The 25252-nt window shown below is 39.6% G+C and overlaps 2 protein-coding genes across 3 annotated transcripts in view; one reads left to right on the forward strand and one right to left on the reverse strand.

The window, feature by feature from the left end:
• Window positions 1–11941, forward strand: part of pvalb7 (parvalbumin 7) — a 45417-nt gene extending 33476 nt beyond the window's left edge. The window contains exons 1-5 of one of the 2 annotated variants that reach the window (XM_085458615.1): window positions 6253–6394; window positions 9829–9897; window positions 10065–10194; window positions 10338–10447; window positions 11287–11941. In XM_085458615.1, coding sequence (XP_085314741.1) covers window positions 9837–9897; window positions 10065–10194; window positions 10338–10447; window positions 11287–11312 — 327 coding nt within the window. In that variant the 5' untranslated portion in view covers window positions 6253–6394; window positions 9829–9836 and the 3' untranslated portion in view covers window positions 11313–11941. Of the gene's footprint in view, window positions 1–6252; window positions 6395–9828; window positions 9898–10064; window positions 10195–10337; window positions 10448–11286 lie in introns of those variants that run through there. The other variant, XM_085458617.1, reaches the window with a different exon arrangement.
• On the reverse strand, window positions 11384–25252 carry baiap2l2b (BAR/IMD domain containing adaptor protein 2 like 2b). The gene is made up of 14 exons (XM_085458618.1): window positions 24921–25252; window positions 24631–24706; window positions 23793–23879; window positions 23049–23110; window positions 22398–22469; window positions 21662–21751; window positions 21368–21499; window positions 17655–17759; window positions 16935–17037; window positions 16526–16733; window positions 15834–15899; window positions 14658–14994; window positions 14503–14546; window positions 11384–14089 (listed from the first exon to the last, which is right to left on the reverse strand). The coding sequence occupies exons 1-14, from the start codon at window positions 24972–24974 to the stop codon at window positions 14014–14016; spliced, it is 1512 nt and encodes a 503-aa protein (XP_085314744.1). The 5' UTR covers window positions 24975–25252; the 3' UTR covers window positions 11384–14013.

Genomic DNA, 25252 nt, shown 5'->3' on the forward strand with positions numbered 1-25252 from the left:
TATTTGTTATCTGTTACTTTTTGCGATTCTTACATGGATGAAATTATCTGATCCATTAATACGGAGTTACTCGGCACAGCAGCTTTAATTTTGTTGGGGTTTCATTTGTGAATCCAGGGAGTAAATGAACAAATATCACCCCCAAACGCATCTATTCTTCTAGCAGTTGTGTTAAAAGACATGCTTCCACACTCTGCAAGTGAGTAAGATGCTATTTCTTCTTGAGCGAACGAGGCCTTTGAGTCCCGACTGTACAAGTGAAACGTCCGATATTCTCCAGCTCCACCCCTGATCAGTAAGCACACCGGGTTCCCCTGTGTTTATTTTTAGGGCCAATATCTGCTAATCTTTGGTTAAGTAGACAAGGGATGCCCCACTGATATCAATACCACTCATACACACTTATTCACATAGACAGCTGTGGCTTGTAGCTACCCCTGCCACGATGTCATATACCACCTGTTGCTGAATAGCAAGTTGGTGATTAAAAACAAATTTAATTCCTTTTACTCCCTGTGTCTGTCTGTCACTGTCTTTCTCACATTCTCTCTATTTTCAGTCTGATGTGTGTCTACATCATTTATCTATTTCTGAATCTACTGTCTTGTATAGCAGTCACCCTGTTTTTTTTCATTGCCTATTTTCACTTCAGTGTTAAGCTGTCTTGGCCAATTAAACAGTTTATAATCACGAGTGTCTCTTCAGCCTACACTGTATTTATGTAACTCTCTCTGGCAGTAATCACACTCCATTATAACCCCAATTTGTGCCTTCAAACTCTTGGTCTTCATTTCTTGCACTTTCATTTCATTTGGGGATCATCTAAAATCCCAAACACAATAAAGAAGTCATCAGTTAGCGTACATATAACACATAATTACACATAAATAAATAAAATAAATAGCATTTTATTTATATAGCACCTTTCTAGACAGAGTCACAAAGTATTGTACATAAGATAAAAAGCCACAAAAAGGTAAAACAGACAATATAAAACAGGCAAAAATTAACCAGAAGCAGTTTAAAAAGGTGAGTTTTTAGTTGTTTTTGAAACAACTACTGAGTCTACAGTCTTACGGTTTGGGGGAAAGAGTTCCACAGTCTCGGGGCCACAGTGGCAAAAGCTCTATCACCAGTTCTCATCTTAGTCTGTTTTATAATAAGTAAGCCCTGATCAGATGACCTCAGGGACCTGCTAGGGACATAGGGCTGTAGCATATCAGAGATGTAGGCTGGTGCCAGTCCATGCAAAGCTCTATTAGTCAAGACCAGGATCTTAAAATGGACTCTGAATTCAACAGGAAGCCAGTGTAGCCCAGATAGCAACGGTGTCACATGTGAATACTTAGAGGATTTTGTCAAAAGCCTAGCTGCAGCGTTTTGCACAACCTGCAGACGATCCAGAGAACCTTATGCTTAGACAGTGAGTTACAATAGTCCAAGCATGAGGAAATAAATGCATGTATAGCAATCTCCAGTTCAGAGAGAGACATGGACATCACAAATGAAAAATATGGTGCATATTTGGGATCATTGGCCTGTTGAAACATCCAATTGTGTCCACGTTTCAACCGTCTAACTGCCGATGTGAGGTGAAGTTGAAACATTTGGAGACAACATTTCTCCTTCTTCATTACTCCATCCACTTTATGCAATGTACCAGTACTGGCTGCAAAACAGTCCTAGAACATGACGCTACTACCAGCATGCTTGACAGCTAGTACAATGTTATTAGCTTTGAAAGCTTCAGCTTTACTCCTCCAAACATATCTTTTGTCATCATGACAGAATAGTTCAGTCTCTCTTTCAACCTTTCTCTAGAAAGCATTTGACTTGTCCGTGTGGTCAGCCTCAAATTTCAGTTGAGCGTGAAACTGTCAATTTTGGAGCCGGGGCTTTTTTCTTGGTGGGCAACCTTTCAGTCTATGCTGATGTGAAACTTACTTTAATGTCAACAGTAATGCTGGTGTGGCAGCAGTTTCTAGTGCATGACAGGCCTGAGCCTTAGTGGTTAAAGGGTTGTTCCTGAATCTGAATCAACTTGTACTTAAAGTACAATTGTTTGAACTGATGATCCAGGAATCTGGAGTTGTAAAGAAACGGTTCCAAGAGACTTCGCCAACATGTGAAAATCTACAGTCCTCCTTCTTGGATCTTAGATCCTTGGACTTTCCCATTGTTCTGTGTACTGGTCAATCCAATGAGTGCTCTCAAAGAAATCATTTTTATGCTGACAAAGAGAAAGTACCAGTTGTATTCAATCATCATCACTAATGAGACGTTACTAAGCCTTTGTCTTGCCCAGTTTCAAGACATTGTAGAATCTTTTGACCCTGTGTATTACAGAAAACCCAAAATAAATTCAAACTTGTGCACCTAGTTCATGTTTTTTTAAGTCATTACAGAGTCAACATTCATGCCCATACTGTATGTAAATTTCTGACCACAACTGTAAATAAAACTGAATTGAACTGATTGGGAAAGTGGGTCCATAAAGAGACTACCTACTGAGGAAAGTCAGCAAAATTCAAATTAGGTATGGATGTGAAATAAAAAGCCGTATCAGCAATAAATAAATAAATAAATAAAAAGCATATTTTTGCAGACCCCTGTAGGCCATTCAAAGAGAGCAGTAGAAGTAGTTGGACTCATGTACAGCGGTCACTCGCTATAACGTGGCTCAACTTTCGCAGCTTGTCTGTTTCACTGATTTTTTTGTGCAATTTTGCATGGTTTTTTGTTTGTTTGTTTGTTTGGGGTTTTGTTGTCTTTTACAGCGCATTGTGTTCTGCATCCTGACTGGCTGGAGACCATTGTCAATCGATCTCGTGCCGTGTCTCCTGTACAGTACAGAATTCGTTCAGCTTTTCAAATTTACATGAATCTTCAATTGCTAGCAGTGTGACTCCGAAGTGCTGTACTGTATGTTTGTAGGTTCCCCCCAACAAAAGAAATGAAAGAAACGTGTGGAAATGTTCATGCCTGTCTGAGAAAAGTGTGTAAAGTGTGTAGTGAGGGGTTTTACAGCCTTAAAACATCTATACTAATTGTAAAAAATTAAGTTGGCTACTTTGTGGATTTCACCTATCGTGAGTTATTTTTAGAATGTAACTCCCGCGATAAACAAGGGACCACTGTAGTCCAAAAAGTAGGTTAATTCTATTTTAATCATCTTTGTTATTAGCTACAGACTTTTCTTTACTAAGTTGTAAACACTGTGAAGCCACATTTCTATCAAGGATGTTTTGGTTGACACTGTCAAAAACCTTTGACAAGTCTAATAATAAACCAAGACTGTAGAGATCTCATGAACAAGCTGCAAATTCCTCTTTGTGTATCTCAGTGTCTTTCTCTATCCTCCCTTCCTGACCGTTCTCCACCCCCACCAACTACAAATCCTTCCAGCATGTTGTCCTCACCACCTCACTCCTCCCTTTCCCATTCTTCTACAATGCTGGAAAGTGCTGACGAGAGGGTAACTCAATAGAGAGGCGAAATCTAAGAGTGTCTCAGGACAGAACAGAGGGTCAGCGCAGGACATGAAGGAACAGAGAGTCACATTTTATTTTCCCTTTTTATGTTTGGTAGTCTTTTAAATTTAAAATGTTTACATTTTTTTGTTGCTATTTTTGTTCTTTAATTAGTAATGGGTTTTTTAACAATACTATTAGTCACAGTGTCAGCTGCAGTTGAATATGTCATAACATTACTACATTTTGTGCCTGAATTTTACACTGGAAACCATGGCAGACATTACTATTACTAACAGCCAACAGTCAAATCTAACCATGGAGGTGTTCGATTATTAAAACCTGTAATTAGCAAGTCATTATTAAGGCTTAAAATGTGCTGTAATTTCCAGCTTTCTCTTCCACACAAAATTTGCAGAGAATGAATATTTGATGTTGAAAGCCTAATACCTTGGCAGTGTGGTATAATCAACCATGAACTCCCAGGGATGAAATCTCATTTAATGCTCATAATGAAAATCTCTGCAGTAAAAAACAAAAAAGCCCTTCGTATCTTTAACTGGCTGCCGTTTTATTACAACTAAAGTATCTTACTGACTTTTCTTTTCTTTCAGAGATGCACTACTACAAATAAATTTCTCTGTTGGCCTTGACTAACTGGGTGCAAGGTGGCCTACTAAATCACTCAGCAAAAGATAAGCGAACCAAAGGGAGAAAAGGGGAGAACAAAAAAGGCACAAAGTTAACAACCTATACAGACAGAGACTGATAAGCACAGGTGTATGGTGTAGGAAGATATGGACAGAGAAATTAGATATAAAAAATAGGACAATGTTAAGATGAAAGGACAGATAGGGAGAGAAAAAGTTGAGGGGAAAGTTTCTCTTGGATAAAAGATGGAAAGAAGAAAGAAGAACAGACTTCTTCAGCATAACTTTGCCTTGGATGAGTTAGAAATCCTAGCAAATCAAAAAAAATTAAATGCATTTCTTTGGCACAATTCATACAGTGGAATTCATTTGAATGCATTCATAAAATGCAAGAATAAGTTATGAATCCAATATAAAGCAATTTAGGAAGGTGTTGGGACACCTCGTGCTGCCAGCACAGCCATAGTGTTCCTTGGTGTTGATCATTATTTTAAGTAGCTTTTACTTATAAAAACTGAATTTTAGTGTCTGCTCTTAATCACTCTGAATTACATTAGGCAGTGAGTACTGCAAAGCTCTGTATAACAAAGGTATCTTGTACACTGAACTTATACTGTGCTATTTACAAATCTTGAGCCACCAATCTATCCTTTATATTTTCCTTCCAAAGAGCCAGACTCAGAGTTGCATCTACAGACAACAGAGAACTTAGCAAAAGACAGTTAAAGAAAGTGTATCTTAAGGCAGCAGTCCCCAACCTTTTTTGCGCCACGGACTGTTTTATGTCTGACAATATTTTCACAGACAAAGGATAAATACAACAAAATAAAACCTGACCGGTACCAAAAAAAGAAGATTTATTCATAACACACAGGAAAAGACCCAGGGAAACTAAATTAACGATAAAAACGATGCAAAATAACGATAAAAACCAATAAAAACCCTGAAAACTATAAATGTCATGCCCGAGCCTCAACTCTCGTGGCCCGGTACCAAACGACTCACGGACCGGTCCAGGGGTTGGGGACTGCTGTCTTAAGGCTCTCTGTTATTGGTAGCATGTTCCAAAAGTACATAATTTGCTCTCAAATTATGCTCTCTTCTGTTTTTTTCTGAATATACCAAATAGCCAAGAATTGAACAAGTGATGGACAAAGAAGACGTGGCAGTCTTAAAAATAATCTACAGCAGATAAACACCATCTGAAAGCCATGTCCTTAAGAAAAAGGTAAAAATCCAATCCAAAAATCTGGCTTTTAGGAAAAGATCCATCTGCGGTTCACTGAAATGTAATCAAAAATTGTCTCAATCAAAGAGTCAAGAAGTCGTTCTCAAGAAAGGGAACGGGGAGAAAGGGCTGAGGTATGCCAAACTGAAAATCAGTGCCAGCAGGTCTGATGGACCACTGCATCTGAATTTGACCTTTCTGGTTCAAATCTTTATTAATATGCATATGAAGATGTGAGGTAAGAAGTGAGGTACAACAGAGACCATGTGCAGCTATCTGTAAAACACGGTGGACGCTCTGTCATGGTTTTGGGTTGAGCGTTGGACATCTTGTCAAAACTGTGTGTAATGATGAACACAGAAAAGTATCAGAGTTGGATCCCCCATGAAATACTGTCTGATTGGTTGTAGCATCATTTATTTGCCTTACATACTGTATTCCCATGTATGTTTCCTTAATTTTCAACAAACAGCTACACCTACTCCCCATTTTCCTAACAAAATATAAAGAAACTGGACTTCACACAGTGCTACATGTGCAACTCCTTGATGGCATTTTCTAAAAGTAGTTGTAACTACAGCCTCTCATAACATGGCCAAGCCAGTGCTATTAGTTATACTGAGTGTGAGAGACAGGACCAAATGTATTGACAGACGCACAGATCAAGACAGAAGATGTGGGTACGGTCCAAACAAGACAGATAAAGTGGTATTATTACCAGTCCCGTGTGTGATATGGTAGTGCTGCACAGAAAACAGAAAACGATCACACTCTCAGGCCAACAGTGCTTGCGTCATACCTTGACACCCCCCCTCCTCCTCCCCTCTGAAAATAGAGTATAATGAGAGGTGGGCATGTTGTGTGTATGGGGTAAGTGTGTATGTGTTCGGAAGCAGCTATAAAAGTCATATTGTGTCGTCCCCCCCTTCATCTTGCTCATCTTACCTCCATCTCCTGCCCTTCTGTCTTCTCTCTGCTCCAATTCCTCTCCATCACCTTTTGTTTTGCCTTATTTCTCAGCTGCAATCATCCACCCCTTTATTCAGGTAAGACAGAAAATAAATAAACACACACACAAACATTTACAGGTGCAAGAGACCACACATAGGACACTGGAAGCTGAAGATTTAACTGCAATTTTTTTCGGGGATTATCTGTGACAAGCAGAGAGACTTCAGCTAAGTGAAATAGTTGTAAATTACCAAGATATGAATGACACATGGGGATAAACTGTTTGTAGCTGCAGGATGTGCATCGGGGGTGTGTTTGTGTAAGCCTGAGGGCGAACGCTCCGCTAGAAACTCGACTAAGAAAATCAATCAGGAGCACCATTGATTCAGGATTTGCGAGGCCTATGAAACACAACTTGATAAAGTGAAAAGGTCCAGTCAATAAAGTCATACAGTATTAGAAGAATAACAAGCTATGTAAATATATCTTTTTGAAATCAATCCACAAATTGTTAAATATGGGGATGTTTGGTGGTTTCAGTTTGGTTTTCGCTCCTCTGCAGTAGCTTGTTTTAAATAAAAGGTAATGTTAGCAGCAGGTGTTGGTCTCGTGGGTGTTTCCTTGCTCAGGTTTCACCAAGAACAGGTGTCAGTGGCACAGCAGCTGTGTGCTTAAGTAACTTTAAGTACAGTAGCTAATGTCTGCTGTAGATGATTTTAGGTGTTGTTGGTATTCTGAAAAGAGGACTTAAATAAGACACGCTTCACTGAACAATACACTTTTCTGTGCCATGACTCAGAACTTTAACTGGCAGATATTTATATGTGCTTTAGGGTATTATGCTGATCTGCTTTTCAAATCATTAACGCCACCAGAAAAAAATTAAAATAAAAAAGTTAAGTTGCTGGTTAGAACTGTATCTACTTTTCTAAAGAAACACGACTTATTTATAGCACACACGCAGGCAAGAGTGGCTTTCAATCCTCAGTGAAGGTCTGTTATGTTATGATACTAAAATATAACCCCACATATCCATCACAGCATGCACATCCTTCACTGCAAGTTAAATAAAGTCACCGAGTGTCATTCATAATATGTGAGCAGAAACGTTGTCACTCTGCACACTGAAATAAGTGGGCGCACACAATTACCCACCCCATAAGGAAACCCAGTTACCTCGGGCTCTGTATGTGTACTTTTTTGTATCACCGTTCAGCCTATCAGAATGTTATTCAATATATTATACATATATATTATATATTATCCTTCATGTTATTTTGAGCATTTTTGTTCTTGCTCTTTTAGAGACATACACATAATATCTGAAATGAAATTATTATGATTATCACAACTACAACTATTATTATTGATGAAAAATGTGTGTTTAAACTTTAAAAGATAGCCAGGCCTTCTTCGTTTGTCTCTTTGTGTCGGATTTGAGTGTGAAACAGTTCATACATGTGGTTTAAACACAGAATTATGCGACTGAGGCCCAGTTTGTCTGCATTACAAGTGACATCACGTTTGAGGGCACAGTCATGGAAAAAGAAAGCGCGCATGCTCGTGAACACTTGTTGTTCATGAACAGTGGGACAAAACCTGTGAATTTTACGATGGGCTGAAAGAACGTCAGTTATGTCATCTGAATGTTTAGTTTTGTGTTTTACAAAATACAAAACACAAAATCTGACAAGATCCACAACAACTAACTGGAACCGTATGACTGCTGATATAGGTAATAAAAACAACTGTGGCACGTTCCCAAAAGCAAAAAATGTTATCCCTGAGATGGCTTCATTGCATCAACGCTTTCTATTTGCATCATCTTATTGACAGGAAAAAAAATCTGCACATCTCAAGACATTTCACAAACCACAAACAGATGCTCACTAATTGGTTTTTGTTGCCAAAAACAGACACATAACAGGTGTGGTGACAGTTGAGAAGCTGATTGGACGGAAAGCAAGAGGATGACAATGAATTTTTACTTTTATCATTCTGTCCTTTGGACAGGAAGGCCTGGGATTTTCCAGGGGTCAGGATAGTGCAATCTGCACAGGGACTACTGACATGACCCCGGTGGGGCTTTGCAAGTCTCTCAGCACACGTATCCTGACTGTGAGACATATACTTTTACATACTCAGGAGCTCACATCTCTTAAAGACACAAAACCCACTCATCAAACATCTATCTTGACAACTCAGCACTTGATCCCAGAGCTCTGAAATGACAGGACTCTGGGATCAGCTCAGGTGTGACACCTACAGGTTAAAGTCATGTACTGCAATTAAGAGGACACTGATCACAAAATAGAACCGAGCAAGCGGATGAGACATGAAACACAACAGGTTACACATTTGTACTGAGCACACGCAGCTCTACAGCATGCTTTGTGTTATTCAGCTATAAAGTGGTGTGTATTTCACAATGACTGGACAGGTTTCTTAGGTTTAATAAAGTTATTTTACAAACTAATGGAATTTTCTTTATATGTCAAAGCAAGGAATCAAAATCATTTCACATTGTGGGCCACATATTGGATCTTAAACTCCCCTTTTAGTCAGTATAAAGAATTTTAACTACATATAAATAAGTGCAATTTCATGATAAGCTGCTCGGCTTAAAATGTAAGAACTAAATGTTTTAAAATTATCAACTGTCATGTAATTATAAGACAGAGATTGGAGTCACTGGCAGGCCACTTCTGGTCCCTGGGCCTTGTGTTTAACACTGCTGGATTAAAGTGTGGAAAACATCTGCATCAACTGAGGGTAACTAGTTGCACTGTGACTCTGTGACACATGACACAGAGAACAGAAGACATTTCAATTAATAACATACAATTTAATGCCTAATTCTGAATTAAAAAAGGCTCTTTTCACACCATAAATTCCATCAGAGTTTATCCTGCAATGACTACTTTAACTGTAAAATATACCATGTACTTTAACTGATGTCAAAGTACTGTTTGACAAACTCAGCTTCGCTGTTTCACACGTTCTATTTGTCAAAATTGTAGTCAAAGAAAAAAATTGCAGGAAAGTCTCTCCTCAGAAGTGCTTAAATCCCTCCGACAGAGTGATACTTTTAAGATAACGGAGAATCCAGAGCAATTCTGGGTGCTTATTTCAGTGTACAAAGCTTGTCTCTCTCCATGGGCGTTTGCCAGACTGTATTTATGTCTCTGTCTTAAATTCTAACGTATGTCCTTCAATTAACCTCTCGTTGTGCCAAGTTCCACAGAGGCCATCTCTCGAATGCCTTAAAGATATTCCTACCAGGCCAGTCAGGGTTGAAATTCTCCTTGGGTTTGTTGGCATGGATAATCTTCTCTTAATTTACTGTTCTGTAAAATGCAACATCTGTCTAACTAAAAATACATTTCCAAACACGTGCACATAACGAGTTAGATTTTACTTTCAGCTTTCGTATCACATCAGCTCAGCTGCAGAGCTGCTGCTCACTCACCTCTTTGAAATGCAATACCAAACTTTGTGCCTTTCATGTCCTCTCCGTCTCTCTCTCCAGGAAACAAAATGGTTATGACAGATCTGCTAAAACCTGAGGAGATCAAGAAAGCTCTTGATGCCTTCGCAGGTCAGTAACTGTTGTAGAGGCTCTGTGTTATTCTCAGCAGCGCTGCAAAGTGCCAAAAGTTGGCCTTAAATTTTTTGCTGACCCATAAAAAAATCTGTTTTTAAAAAAAATCTGTGCACATGGAGTTGATGTAATAAAATCTTTTATCTTTGCCTTGTCTTTTGTAGCAGAAACATTTGACCCTAAAAAGTTCTTTGAAATGGTGGGAATGAAGGCCATGTCGGCTGAAAACGTCAAGAAGGTCTTTCAGGTTCTGGATGTGGATGGTAGCGGATTTATAGAAGAAGAAGAGCTAATGTAAGAAACTCAAACAGATGCAAAAACACGCTAAAAGCAGACATGATGAAAGATACAGCTCTGCAATATAACACTGATGTCACATGTTCCTTAAAGCTGCCCTACAGTGACCCACTTTCTGCATCAACCTGCACTTTTCTCAGGTTTGTACTGAAGGGCTTTTCCAAAGATGGCAGAGATCTGACTGACGCTGAGACTAAAGCATTTCTCACAGCTGCAGACAAAGATGGAGATGGCAAGATCGGCATTGATGGTAAGAGAAAGGTGTCAAAATGTTTTCAGTTTATTCTTCAAAAAGATACAAAGAGGTGATGAGAGTAGGATGAGGACGGGGTGGGAGGAGAGCTAGCAAGTAGGCTTTCTGCACTTCCACAAATGCTGTATGTTGTGTGGGATTTTTCAGATTTTACCAAAATGTTTCTAATGCTTGATTCTTATTGTTCACATCTAGTGAAAAACTGAATATGACCGAAGCAAATTTGCAAGTTTGCAAGAAAAGACACACTGAGAAAAAAAAATGTAATGTCACCTGTGCAAGCTAACACCAACTTTTAAATATCTAATTTGTTTACTGGAATAAACATGTCATAAACTAAATCTGCCAATTGATCTTTTTTTAACATAATCATAAAAACACAATATCTGAAATGTTAGCTATGGTAACACCATTCAGCGACTTCAAGGGATGACAGGTGGAATGAATGCTTGTGCTTGGTGTATAAGGAATCCCATAAAATACACCAAAGTGTGGCTGGGCCAGATAGTGAACCTCCTGATGTGTACATTAGCGTGTGAATGTTAAATAGAAAGCAATTGGGCATAAAAAAGTGCAAGAATGAATGGGTGAGTGAGAAATGTTAGATAACTTGCTTTGCAGAAAACCGGAGCAACAGTGTGGCCTGTTGATGTATTAAAGGTGAAAGATTTGTTTTATGATATAGAAGCTTTGGTCCAGAGGAAAAACACAGTTCAAGGTTCCAGACACCATGAAATACTTGGATCAGTTTCTTGTTGGTGTTTAACTGAATATGGTGACAATGTTTCACTCATTTGTGCGCATTTACATTTTTGTTTTGCTCTCTTTTTTTTCAGAGTTTGAAGCCTTAGTGCATGAGTAGGGGAAAGCTGAACTCCCCTCTTGTTCTTCCTGCTCCTCTTTGTCCCTGCATCCACATTTTGTAACTGCGACCTTCAAACTCTTCCTCCCTTTCCTCGCTCTGGACCCCTCACACGGAGTCAGACCAGGCCTGCTCTCTGCAAAACACTACCAAAAACAGGCCAACAGGGAGTCCACCTGAGGAGGAACATACAGGCATAACAGGCACCAGTTTCACTTTTCATTTTTCTTTTTATATATATAGATAGATATATATATATTTAACCACACATGCTGTATGGATTTCAGAAGCATTCTTAATGATTTCGCGAGGATAGTCTGTGGTCAAAAAAGGTGGTACTAGTGTTGTAGATGGTGTAGATGTTCTCAAGACTCCTTAAATCTTAATTTCCTTCCTGCATTGTGTCTTGACTGGTTTTATTTCTAGATGTTCACATGTCAGTGCACTTTCCTCCCACTCCTCCTCTTTATCCACCTTCATTCACCTCCCTCACCTCAACCACCTCCTCCTTCTCCACCTCCTCCACCCCCTGCCTCTGATCAGATCATGTAGTAAATAAAATCATATAAGGAGAGCTGTGAAGAGAGAAAAGATCTCAGTATGAAATGATAATAAAAAAGAAAACTTGACGTGAGGTGTCTCTTTACTTATTGTTACTCGCAGTGAACACACAACATTGAACTCACACAAATACAACACACTGAACATCGCAAAACAGGTCAATCACTGGGATGGTGGAGAGCTTAAGCTTAACATTTTGGGAAACATGCCTTCTTTCTCAGGTTGCTTGCTCACACACACATTTAAATATTTTGCCAACAGCCAGGTTTCATAGTAAAGAGACTGAAGACGTGGTGCTGACACATGAATAAAATGCTGTAGAAAACAGCGCAGCATCAGTGTTTTCTTCAAATTTCTGGCAACAAGCATACTTCCAAAAATGTTTAAATATTCTCTGAATATTTTTACCAACAGACTCAAACAAATATTAACATACAAACTCAAATTGCTGTACAAAGGTTTGTTAAAATAACCATTTTAGTTTAGTTCAGTCAGGGAGGATGGCTGATTTGGACATTGTAGCAATTTATATTTGGCGTCACATCACTATGGAGCAACAGGATCCTGGTACAGAACAGAGTGAACATTAATAACAAGAGATACAGACAGAAAGAAGGCCATGGGGTGGAGGCGGGTTGCAAAGTGGCTCGCAAGCCTGCAGCAAAACTCTTCTGGTCCTTTGTAGGTTTTAACATAAAATAAGTACAATTCGTCATGTGTAACAAAACATGACATATTATACCTTTCTATTATTTATGTAACAAAAACTAAACCAAAATACTGAAGCAGTGTCAGAAAACAAAGCACATCACATGATTCCATAGAACCACCTTTAGCAGCGTGAAGTAATTGTGTGACATTATCAGCCAACATTGTTGTGGAGGAACTTTGATCCACTCTTCTTTGTAACACTGCCTGAGTTTATTGAGATTTGTGAGCTTTAATTTATGCATAGTTCTCTGAAGGTCCGATCGCAGAATTTCGGGTTGAGGTCTGTGCTTTGACTGAGGAGTTCAAGGTTGACTGTAAGGTTTCCAGGTCCTGTGGCTGCAAAACAAGCCCAAAGCATCACTCCGTCACCACTGTGCCGTTGGTAGGAGGGTTTTGTGTCGATATGCTGTTTGATTTTCTCCAAACCTACTGCTGTGCATTATGGTCAACCACCTCCACTCGTTGTTCCCAAAGTCTTGAGTCTTGTGCAGATGTAACTTTGCATATCTAAGCTCTGCTGCAATATTTTATTTTTAGAGAGAAGAGGCTTTCTTCTGGCAACCATTCTATATAAGCCATATCTGTCCAGTCTTTTTCTAATTGTACTGTCAAGAACTTTACAATTTAGCATGCTAACTGAGGCTTGTAGATGTAGCTCTGTGCTTTTTGGTAATTGTGTGAGCTCTGCAAAGTCTGACTTTGGGGTGAATTTCCTGGGGCATCCCCTCCTAAGAGGTTTGTAGCATTGTGTTCTGCTATATAGTGGTGGTAACACCAGCTGATGATTAGTTAATCAAGTCAATCTGACCAGCAGCGACTAGCTGCTACATACTCTCTTAATTAAAGTACCTGTGTGCTTAGTTTTTCACATTTTTCTGTAGCTTTGCTTAATTTTTGTTAAAGAAATTATGACACAGCGTAATATGTCATGTTTTGTAGTTCAACTGGGCTGCATTTAGCTAGTTTTAAAACTTAGAAAGGTCCAGATTAGTTTTACTCTGTCCTGATATATAAAACCTTACAATTTACCATAACTGTGGATTGATAAGTTCATAGTAGGAAGTTTTTACAACTAAAAATTAGTCACTCAAAGGTTAATCAGTGTTCCTTATATAAAATTATGAAAGGGATGTCGATGAGCTAATGTGAGCTGAGACTGCTCAGCGCAGCTTGTCTTTGTGGCCTGTCTGAATTAATGCTATGATCAACTCAATGGTTTTAATATTTGATTAATCGATGTGTATTACAGTATCTTCTTTGATATGGGAGATACGTTATCTTAAAACGGTACAAACCTTCTGGCCATTTCACTCAGAGCATTCACATTTCAGACATGTCACGTCATTCACTAACAAAAATGTATGTCCTGCCTCCACAACCTGATCTCACAGCATCAGTAACAAACCCTGCATGCACGAGTGCCGATGGATTAATGGATCTGAGGAGCAGATCTGTCATTGGTCGTCGTGGGACGAAGCTTTACCGTGGCGAATGGGTTTGTGCCTCTGAAATGAGAGGATGATGGAAAATGATATACAACACCACATGCGCTCAACTGCTTTCTGCCAATACCAATAAACCACTCAGACAGAGGTGCACACACTCTAGGTTTAGACACTAACATCACACCACAGCCTGAGGGTGGTACATTTTGACAGTGTGCAATGAGCACTCTGTGGAGGTCTTTGTTTCAAGTAAACTTTGATCGGGGTTTATTGTTTGCAGTGGGAATTGGGATTCAAAAAGATGTTTCTTGCAGATTCTCAAGTGTAATCTAGTTTTCTGGGAAGACAATTCATAGGATTCATACATATTGGATCATGGTATATTGGCAAAGCAGTGCTGCACTGGCGTTTTTTTTTCCAGAACAATACATAACAATAATCCATAAATGCATACATAATCCATGTCTAATTACCTGGGAAACAGTGGGTTTTCAGGGGGTCCATGTGGTGATAATGCCTACAAAAAATACAAATAAATAAATGAATACAAATCCACACTTAGCACTGAAGTGGTGCGTATTTTTCTGTGTTAAAGAGACAATTTTCATTAAAGTCAAACATGTAGCACCTGGACGTCAGATGCTGATCCACCCTTTCTGTCAGGTAGGGGAGAAATGGGCCGAAAATCTCCTGAACTCCTCCTTGCACTCTGAATTGGTGGAGGGGGAGGCGGTGGGGGAGGAAGTGGATGTTCATTGTAGCTCCTTGTTTGACTCGGCTTCGTCTCCAATGCCTCTTCTCCCTTCTTCTCAGGGAGTGGAGAGATAGGCCTGAAGTCCACGGAGGCTCTACGATTGGGTGTGGCCGGGGGTGGGACGTCTCCGTAACTCTTGCTCTCTGACTGGTCGGCGTAGGTGTCACTGTCATTCAGATTGTTCATACTGTGACTTCTTAGAGAACTGCCACTGTTGGGGCAAAAGGAGCAGAATCTTTTAAGTGATTCATAGTGGGAAAAATATCTGGAATATTTTACTAAAGGATAACAAAATAACAACATGTCAAAGGAGCTTGCAAAGAAAAGCGTCTGGACTTCTTTAAGTTGCTTGAAGACGTTTCACCTCTCATCTGAGAAGCTTCTTCAGTTCTAAGGTCAAATGGTGGAGAGGAAGAAAGAGGAGTGAAAGAAGCCATCTATGTCCACTGTGAGCGACCATCTTTGAACAGAGGCGGGGGTTTACGACACCAACTCTCTGCCATCTATAATTCAGTTTTGAGATCCCTTCCCAGACGCCTTAACGCCCACTCACATCCTGGGCCATCTGATCTCAGGAATTCGCATGATAAGGTGGGGCCAGGTTTCACAATGAACACACCCGAAACTCTGGCTGATTGGGACCCACACCCAGTTTCACACCTTGGCTCAGGCGATTAGAGGATCATCAGGGGGTCCTTTTGTCCCTCTGGGGGGGGGATACTCACACTAGGTTTATATCTGGGACTCTCCACCATTTGACCTTAGAACTGAAGAAGCTTCTCGGATGAGAGGTGAAACGTCTTCAAGCAACTTAAAGAAGTCCAGACGCTTTTCTTTGCAAGCTCCTTTGACTACGATGACCTGGATGACTGAGAACCTTCACAGACAAAAATAATAACATCTTCTCCCAGAGCAGCAACCTAAATATTCACATATCATACAGATTAGATCCTGTGGTTTGCCCCAATATCTTTTTTTCTTGGTGTCCAGTGTCATGCCAGAGAAAGAACATTTTGGCATACAGATTTGAGATTAGTATCTGTCTCCTACCTTGTTGCTAAATTATTGGAGAAATCCTCAATAGGGGCCACGTACGCAGCAGGGAACCAGCCCTGACTGGAGGAGAAAAGACAGAAAATTAAACATCATGTGTCTTCCTGTCTTTACATAAATCAAAAAACTAATTCCAGCAACAGACTCTGTAATTCTCAGTCTTGTGTTTTTTTCAGCGCTCGTGTAGTCTGTCAACCAAACACAAGAGCAATCCTTTAAATCACAGGTTCTCAACCTTTTCCCACATAATAATCTTTTCCCTCATAATCCTAACACTGATGGTTAGATGGTTCGGGCTTAGCATCGCACGATGATGCGAACTAACCCAAAGCTGATAATCTGGGGAACCCTGAGGGAGATTTCATGAGAGACGGATGTGATGTGCCACAATCACAGAGTTTCTGTTTGTTTTACTGGTTTCTGGTCTTTTGAGTTACTATTATTTAGTTTTACAGTAATAATTGTATTTTTTTTTTAAATAGTATCATGAGCAAAACAAATTTGTGACTTGATCTAGAAGCTCAAAGTGGTAAAAGGTTGACATCTTTACCCTTTTATTGGAAAAACTCTGTGAGAGACTTTTTTTTTATAAGGCCATCAATTTTAAGATTGGGTGCAGATGATAACTGAACACTGTAAAGACGGAGCATTTCAAAAACGGCACATGCACGTAAATGTTTATTTCCCACCGCAGGCTGCTGTCAGTGCGCCCATACAGCCACCCGTTGCGTGGCTCCTGGACCAGGACGATGACAGTCTCGCCCCTGTTGAAAGGCAGGAGCTTTGGGTTGGATGAGGAGGGATGAGAAACCAGCGCTCTCATGACTCTCCCTCCTCCCAGGCCTAAAGATTCCCCCACTGAACTGGAGCGAGAGCGGCTGGGGAGGGGAGACGGTGCTGGAGGGAGAGGAAAGATGAAGGAGAAACAGAGAGGAGAAAAAGATTAAAAGAATATTAATAGGAATATTTTAGGCATGCATGAATGAATGCATATAAACAAGCAAAAGTTAATACTTCTAATCTTCTCTGGCATCAAAGGTTATCAAATAATCACATATTAATATACAGCTCTTATAATTAGAACAGCACACCTCCCACCTCTAGAAGGGACTCTGCCCAGTGCGTGCTGCTCCCGCCTGGCCCAGGACATATCCTCATCTCTGGCTACCGTCTGCAGCAGGGAGCTCACTGAACCTCGCAGCTAAGCAGACACAGAATACAGATCCCACTGATCGGATTTTTTTATTTGAAGTCTGGCATAGCAAGGTTTGCTTTCAGCAGGAATATTACGATTATAAATAAACAATCTGGTGCTGGTGCTCGATTTAGTGTCAAGATTTCTAAAGAACCACAGAGACCAATGCTGGAAAAACTAAACACCATGTTGTACAAATAAACCAAGCAAATATGTGCTTACACTCGCTGTGAAGCACTTCAGCTGTAGATGATGGACTAAGCAACCTTTACAGCACAAATAGTACATTATTAGCAGAGAACAGACACATGAGAATACAAATACAGCTGCTGAACTAGACTGGGGATGCTAGTAAACATAACAGATGCCACTTATTAAGTGAATTTAACATAAATTATTTTAAATAGACTTTGGTTTATTTATTGAACTATAAGAAAAATAAGACGGTGAGACTTGACTTGGTTTCTGTTCCTATGTTTCCACAAATTCAAACGCAGCAGACTGTGCAGTGTTTCGCTGAGAAACCACAGCCACTGTACCTTGTTTTATAGTGCGTGGCATACTCATGTGTAATGTTCCTACTGGCTAAAAAAAAATGAGTAAACCTGATAAAGTGCTGGTACCTGTGCCTCTTGGTCTGAATGGGTGGGTGTTCGAGATCTGGAGACTCTGGTGTCATTCACTTTCTCCTTCCATCCGTCTGCCTTCTGCTGGAGAGATGCACCAGTCTGAAAACGGATTAGAGGTGAGCGCCTCATTCCATCTCAGTTTGATCATTCAGCAACATGACTAGGCAAGGCAAGTTTATTTGTATAGCACAATTCAACAACAAGGTGATTCAAAGTGCTTTACAGAGACATTAGAAACAAAAACAAATAAAAAGCATGATTTAAAATTGATTAAAAACTAACTAACTAACTAACTAACTAACAAACAAACAAAACAGTATATAAGATCAAAAATCAAAACAGATCAAATCAGAACAGTAGATAAAATCAGTAGTTAAAATGTAAGTTTTGAAGTTTAAGCTTAAAAGTGTGGATTTGGTGCGTTATTCAAATACAGCTGAGAACAGGTGAGTCTTCAACCTGGATTTAAATAAACTGAGTGTTTCAGCTGATCTGAGGCTTTCTGGGAGTTTGTTCCAGATATAAGGAGCATAAAAGCTGAATGCAGCTTCTCCGTGTCTGGTTCTGACTCTGGGAACTGATAAAAGACCGGATCCAGATGACCTGAGGGATCTGGAAGGTTCATACTGGGTCAGGAGGACACTGATGTATTTTGGTCCTAAACCATTCAGAGCTTTATAGACCAGCATCAGAACTTTAAAGTCTATTCTCTGATGGACAGGCAGCCAGTGTAAAGACCTCAGAGCTGGACTGATGTGGTCCACTTTTTTGGTCTTAGTGAGGACTCGAGCAGCAGAGTTCTGGATGAGCTGTAGTTGTCTGACTGATTTTTTTAGGTAGACCTGTAAAGATGCTGTTACAGTAATCAAGCCTGCTAAAGATGAATGCATGGACTAGTTTTTCCAGGTCCTGTTGAGACATCAGATCTTTTATCCTTGAAATATTCTTGAGGTGATAGTAAGCTGATTTTGTTATTGTCTTAATGTGTTTTTCTAGGTTTAGGTCTAAGACATATTGCTTCAGTAAATAAGACACATGACACTGAGAAGTGAGTTTCATCAGATGAACAAGATATTGGCAAGGTCCCACATGACTGGGATAAAAAGGCTGGGCAGTTCAGTGTCTTGGTGGAAAAAGCACTCCAAGCTCATGGCTGATGGCTGCAGTCGGCCTTCCCTTCACAACATGATGGATTGCAGCTGATGTAGCTGATACACAGAATACTAAGCTCCATCTACTACCATGAAGTGGGAAATGCAGCTTATCGGTCAGGACAGTAATTATATATTCAAAATGTTACAAAAACTAGTTATTGTTCAGTGTACCGGCTATATTGAAGGCTGCAAAAGTTTTCTTTCAAAGGAAACTTGTATTACATAATAATACATTCATCAGCTTTTTTTCTGATGAATGTAAAAGAAAATATAAATTAAGCAAAATTTTGTATTTCTGTATTATATCTAACATGTTTTTTGTTCCTTGTTTTGCAGAGCAGATTGTAGTGAGTATTTCTTTAAAAAGTATGTAATGTGCCTTTCAGCAGGTTACAAGGTTACTGGTGACTAAACTGACCCATCATCATGTCACCTAAAAATAAAAGATTTAAGGCCTTTACATACTGAACACGTAAAATTTTTGAAAATATTTCATATGTTAAACATTTTTTTTGGGACCCACCTATTAATGGAGCTTTTCACACCAACACCGTAATCTCCCAGATTTACAACATTTATTTTTCCTGCTTAAACTCGATTTTTCTGATTTCATTGCATTTGAATCAACAGATCTGACCAGTAGGGTTGCCAACCGTCCCTTAAAATACGGAATCGTCCCGTATTTCGAAACAAAAGTACACGTCCCGTATTGAGCTAATAAGGGACGCACTTTGTCCCGTAATACAGTGAGAATCAAAAGTAGTCTATAACTTTTAATGGAATTAACGCTTTGTTTGAAAACATAATTCCCAGCCCCTCTCCTGCTTTGTGACCAATGAGCTGACAGCACACTTATGACAATTCGAGTATGACAATTCAGATTACCGCTCATCTCATTGGTCGAGGAAAAGTCGCTTACGGAGAAAATACCGGAAGACAACAGATGACCACAACAAGAAGCATGGCCAACAGGGAAACAAACGCCGACACTGCGGTGCAAGTCTCGGATGACAGTAAACCTAAAGCTGGGCAAACACTGTGCGATTTTTTCAGTCACGTTATTCAGCTCCTGCTCAAACTGCACGATTGACTCGCAGGGGTTAGAAGTTCGTAGGTCACGATGCAGGTCTCACACTATACCGCCCGATGCTCTGATGCGACCTGAGTGCTCACACTGTGCCTCCATAACACGAAGGTTATAACAGAAAATCTGTCGCTCGCTCTCTCTGTCTTTCACTCACACAGACACACCACCACCATCAACTTTGCTAAATTGCTAATGAAAAACATGATCAGGCAGCTGTGATTGAGCAGCAGTGTAAATCCAACTGTTTTCACGGTTGTTGTGGTCGTGATAATTTTGTGATGCCACATCGAAAAGGCTCGGATGAGCTTTCCAAAGTTCTACAAGTTGTGCCTCCATCGCTTGTGTCCAGATCACACGCTGCACTGCTGTGCTGCTCCATCTTTTACACCAACGTTTACGTGTTTGCGCGCGAGCAGTGTGAGCGGCTGTGATGAGACCCTCACGAGCGATTGATGATCGGGAGCTGGTCGTGAGGTGTTAATCACTTCTCGTTACCCCACGTATACTACACGATGCACGATGAAGGCCAAAATCGGTCAAAAATCGGCTCAAAATGGGCCTAAAACCGCACAGTGTGAGCCCAGCATTAGAGCAGCAATGTTTGTTCCCCTCAGAGAAAGGGAAGAATGGGAAAAGGAAAACACCTGGCTGGAAAAAGTTAATATGGGCATGTGCAATGAATATCAGCGCTATGTGGCCAGAAGTGTGATAATATAATTTATTTTGTGTAATAAACAACTGCAAGGATAGATGATTACAACAAATAGATGACTAATACATAAAAGTAATACATAGATGAATAATGATGATGAGTTAAGATGCCTAATCATGGGAACAAGCGGGTTTACAAACAGGAGCAGCTGATTAGCATTAGAAAAGCTGAAATAATATTTCAACTGAAGCCGATTGTACTAAATGCACTAAATGTGCACTGTTACAAGAATGTTTTTCTTTCTATTGTTTTCTATTATTTTAAGTTAAGCAGGACAGAGTTCTTTTAAAGAAAGATTTACTTATATTCTCAAAAGTTAAGCATGACAGGCTTCTGTTTAAGAAGGAGACCTGTTTTATTGTGTTAATGTTGTCATTTTGAGCTAAAAATAAATGGCTAAATGATCATTTGTTTCACATGTGTTCATATCACAAAGAATACACATCTACTTAAATCAAATTCAAGTCAAAGGGTTAAAAAAATAATTTCACACACAAAAAAAGAGCTAGAAAATTCACCACACTGGGAAGGGTGAAGACAACTGGGTCGCCCGGCCCTGGCCACGAGGTGTCCCTTATTTATTTTTCAGGGAGTTGGCAACCCTACTGACCAGTTACACCATTACATTTAGGTCGCACTAGTACTGAATAAATTATGGCAAAAGTAAGATAATACCATTTTACCTTAATCTCACACAGATGCTGCTCAGGGTTAATCAACTCTACTGTGTAGGTTGGCCAGTGTGTATGAATACCTTGTTAATTAGGAACAGCAGTGACTGAGTGAGGCCACAGTGTTTCTCTGCCAAGAAGCGATACCTCCTCTCCTCCTCCTTTAAGATCTCCTGATGGCTCTGCCGCAGGTACAGCATGTATTCACTGTTCTCCTAAAACCGCACGCACAGGGAACAATGAACATGAGGGCATGCACCTACAATGATACACTCACAAGGTGTATTACTGGACTGTGTGTGTATTTGTGTGTGCATTAATATGAATGTGCATAATGTCAACACATAATATTTTTCTATGTATGTTTGTGTAACTACCAGAGAGTCTCTGTAGGTTCCCCGTCTGAGCTGCTTCTCCAAAGCCTCCGCTTGGTTTCTTACTTCCAGCTCGTACACTCTGCGACTGCCCTGCGGCACAAAGAAAGTTTATTTGCAAACTATACAAAAATTGTAAGAGGCTTAGCAGGTCATGTTTATCCTAGTGCTGGTCAACCGCTCTCCATCTTTGTCCTCTCACCTGCTTGTGCTGCTGGCGATGCAGCACCCCTCTGTTTCTTATTCTAATTAAGTCCAAAGATGAAATTGCTGACAAAAGAACCAGAAGCTCCGTTTTCACTCAAAGAATTACGTGGAGTGATTTTTAAAGATAAGATAAGAGAACCTTATTAGTCCCACACATAGGAAATTTGTTAAAAGTAAATCTTGAGAAGAATATGGCCTGTTCCTGTCACAGATTACAGGGTTTGTTTAAAACTTTATTCATCTGTGTTTTTAACCCGTTCCAACTTTAAGACAGTTTTAGGGTAACTACTAATTATTGATGATTTCAAGCTGATCTGACTTGAAACAAAGCTTGGAAGCTTAAAATGTACTTTGTTAATTAAAAAAGAAAAAATAAATGAATGCAATAGTATTTTGAAACTATTACAGTCGCACTGTAGGATTGTTAAAGTTTGGTTTATTTACCATAAACCAAAAAACCTAAAATAGTCCAGAAAGTTTTCTTAATTTCACAGGCAGAAAAACGTAAGCTTTCCCAATGCATTACACTCACATCAATATACTCCTCGTCCAACTTGATATTCTTCTCCATTGCTTGCAACACTTCTATCTGGAACCATCGAAACTGCAGCAGAAAGAAAGAATTCAACTGGAACAGTGATGAACCATCTGTCCTCTTGTTTAAACACAGGCTTTAATTATCAGGTTCATTGTGCTGTTTGACTAAATCTAAATGCAAATGTGCTCCTTCCTCAGGCCAGCTTTGTAATCAGAGGCCATGCTTTGATTATTCATACCACAATTAGGCACAGGGGTTTTAGTGTCAAAAGAAAAATAACATACAGGGACAAACTAGTGTCCTCAAGGCTTTATGTAGCTAACTTCGATGAAGCAGTTTGTAAGAAGTGAAATCTGCTTTTACTAGCATCCTATAAATGCTGAACTCACAAATTCAAAGATCTGGGGACAAACTGGGGAAGTTACATTGAAGCAAAATACTAATTGTAGCTGTTTTTACTCATCATTTGACAAATAATGTATAGCGGTTATTATTCTGTCAAATATAGCTTAATACCCACCAAGCATTATTTTCAGTTTGGTAAAAACTTTCAAGCAAACAAAATTAAATTCACAGAAGTAGAACTGCTGTATGTAGTATTTTAAAGACTGCAGAGATCAGCATTTACTGAGGAAATGTACCAACCACTCCCTCCATCTCTGCAGTGAGCCTCCTCTGTGTTTCTGAAATCTGGATCAGGACATCCCCTGTTCAAAGAAAAAAAAAACAATTCTGTACGGAAAAATATTTGAAGAAAGCGAAATCTTATTGGGAATGTCAGTAATTTGATCTAAAACTTTAACACAGTGTAAAACCACTTGAGCCATGAACGAGTCCGGTTGCTACGATGGTGGAAAGTTAGCCAACCCTATATACTGTGGGCGCCTCCGGCCTTGTCTATTGTCAAGGATTGCGGTTGAGCTAATAAACTGAGTGGAGCTGAAAGACTGCCCTCATCTATAATTCAGTGACTGCCACTCAATAGGGCTCCTGGTCACGCTGTGGTTCCCTGACCTTCACAGTTAGCCAACCTACCGAAACCACATGTATGCTAGCCAACACTGTCTTAATAGTAGCATAAAGCTAATTACCGCTGAAGAATGATAACACACATCTCTAATGACAAAGGGAAAGCTTCCATAAAATATAGTGCACACACACTAGCTAAAAGAATCAGTAAATACACACACACACGTATATGTAGCCTATATGTATGAAAAGAAGGAGAGTACAATTGAAATTTACTTTGTGTGGTTTAAAATCTAGACTGTGTTTGTGCAAGTGCAGTGTCTCAGTAGAGCACTCTTGATAACGATGCTTCTCTAATGAAAGCAATAAATCAAGGGTGAAACCTGTTTAATAATGAGTCACAAATACACACACTCGTACCAAGGGAGCGAGATGAAAGTGTGTGAAGTGCCTGGTCGCCCATCTTAGCCACAGCGCTGAAATAGGCCTCACTGCAAACGCCTAAGGCTGCAACATACAGACATCGAGAGACAAATGTAGCTTTTCACATTTAGACAAATCAAACTGACAAATCTATAAACTCTACAGTAACATCACAACCACTTAAACTGCTTCTTATTGTGTCGAACAGTTCTGCTTTTATTCATTACTTTTAAAAGACTGGCAGTGTTATTTGATATGTGATTCTGGTCTAAGAATAGCCTCGTGCCACTTGGTATAGTTTTACAGCACAGCCCCACTGCCCTGTGGCTGATAGTCTGAATTGTTTTATCAGGCACAGAGATGCATGAATGATGCATGCTGCTTGCACTAAGCAATGTGACACACGTGATTAAGATTGGAAAATGTACAATGGAAAAGTCGGACAACTCGGACATGCAAATAAAAGGTGATGCACACAAAAAAAATCTCTCATCTCTGGAGAAAAAAAGGTTTTAAATTCTGCTTAATGTCAGCAATCAAATAGATTATTTTTATCAAATCATATTTTCATATTCACATGTACAAATCTCTTTATATCTTTTCCTAACCAAATAACTTCTACAAATGAGTAGGTCCTTGATAGACATTTACAATCCTGTGACATTTTTTGGATTTTAATTGCAGCTTGTGGCCTCCTTCTTAGGGTCTCCATGGGCAGACTTTACTTCAATCATCTCTGTACAATCCTGATCCAACATCTACACTAGTGCTAACAACAAAATCCACATTCTCCACAGTGTAACTGCTCCTTTCAGTCATTCACAACCTCGCTCACCTTGAAAGGCCTTGATGTAGCTGTTTCCAAGAGCAACGAGCTTCTGAAGGCCTGGGTTGAAGTGCTCCATCAAGTTCTGCAGTAACACACGAAATACAAACTGAGCACCACACCAGGTGAACTCAGCAGTGACTTGAAGCGTAACGCTAAAATGTATTTTTATACTCACCTCCAAGTGCGCCCCGGCCTAGTTTAAATATACAAAATCCTTCTTTAAATAATGAATACTATACCGGTCCCCAGGTTTCAACACAATGAACAAAAACAAAAGAAACATGATGTAAACTCACCGAATAGACAGATAAAGTTGATTTGTGCAGCTGATCACTACTGACTCCAGACATATTGATCGATTTCAGGTTTAACGATAAAATGAGAAAAAGCTGGTCAGAAAAAAACTAAACTTCTGTAAAAAGTCTGTATTCCCAGAAGTTTACTGTCCCGTGTATATCAGCGTCTTAAGGCTGAGAAAGTCACCTTCAGCTATCCTCCCACTGCTTCTGCTGTTTTCCCAAAGACCAATAACACCTATCTGACAGTTCCTTCTCCTTTTTTTCAGTCATTCGTTAATGAGCTCTTTTACCCTTATGTCATCAGCAGTTTTTCTGGAAAAAGCAAGTGA

The sequence above is a fragment of the Copadichromis virginalis genome, linkage group LG6 (assembly GCF_057382275.1).
Source record: "Copadichromis virginalis isolate Kocher_CV1m ecotype Utaka linkage group LG6, C_Virginalis_male_GT1.1, whole genome shotgun sequence".
Lineage (NCBI taxonomy): Eukaryota > Metazoa > Chordata > Actinopteri > Cichliformes > Cichlidae > Copadichromis > Copadichromis virginalis.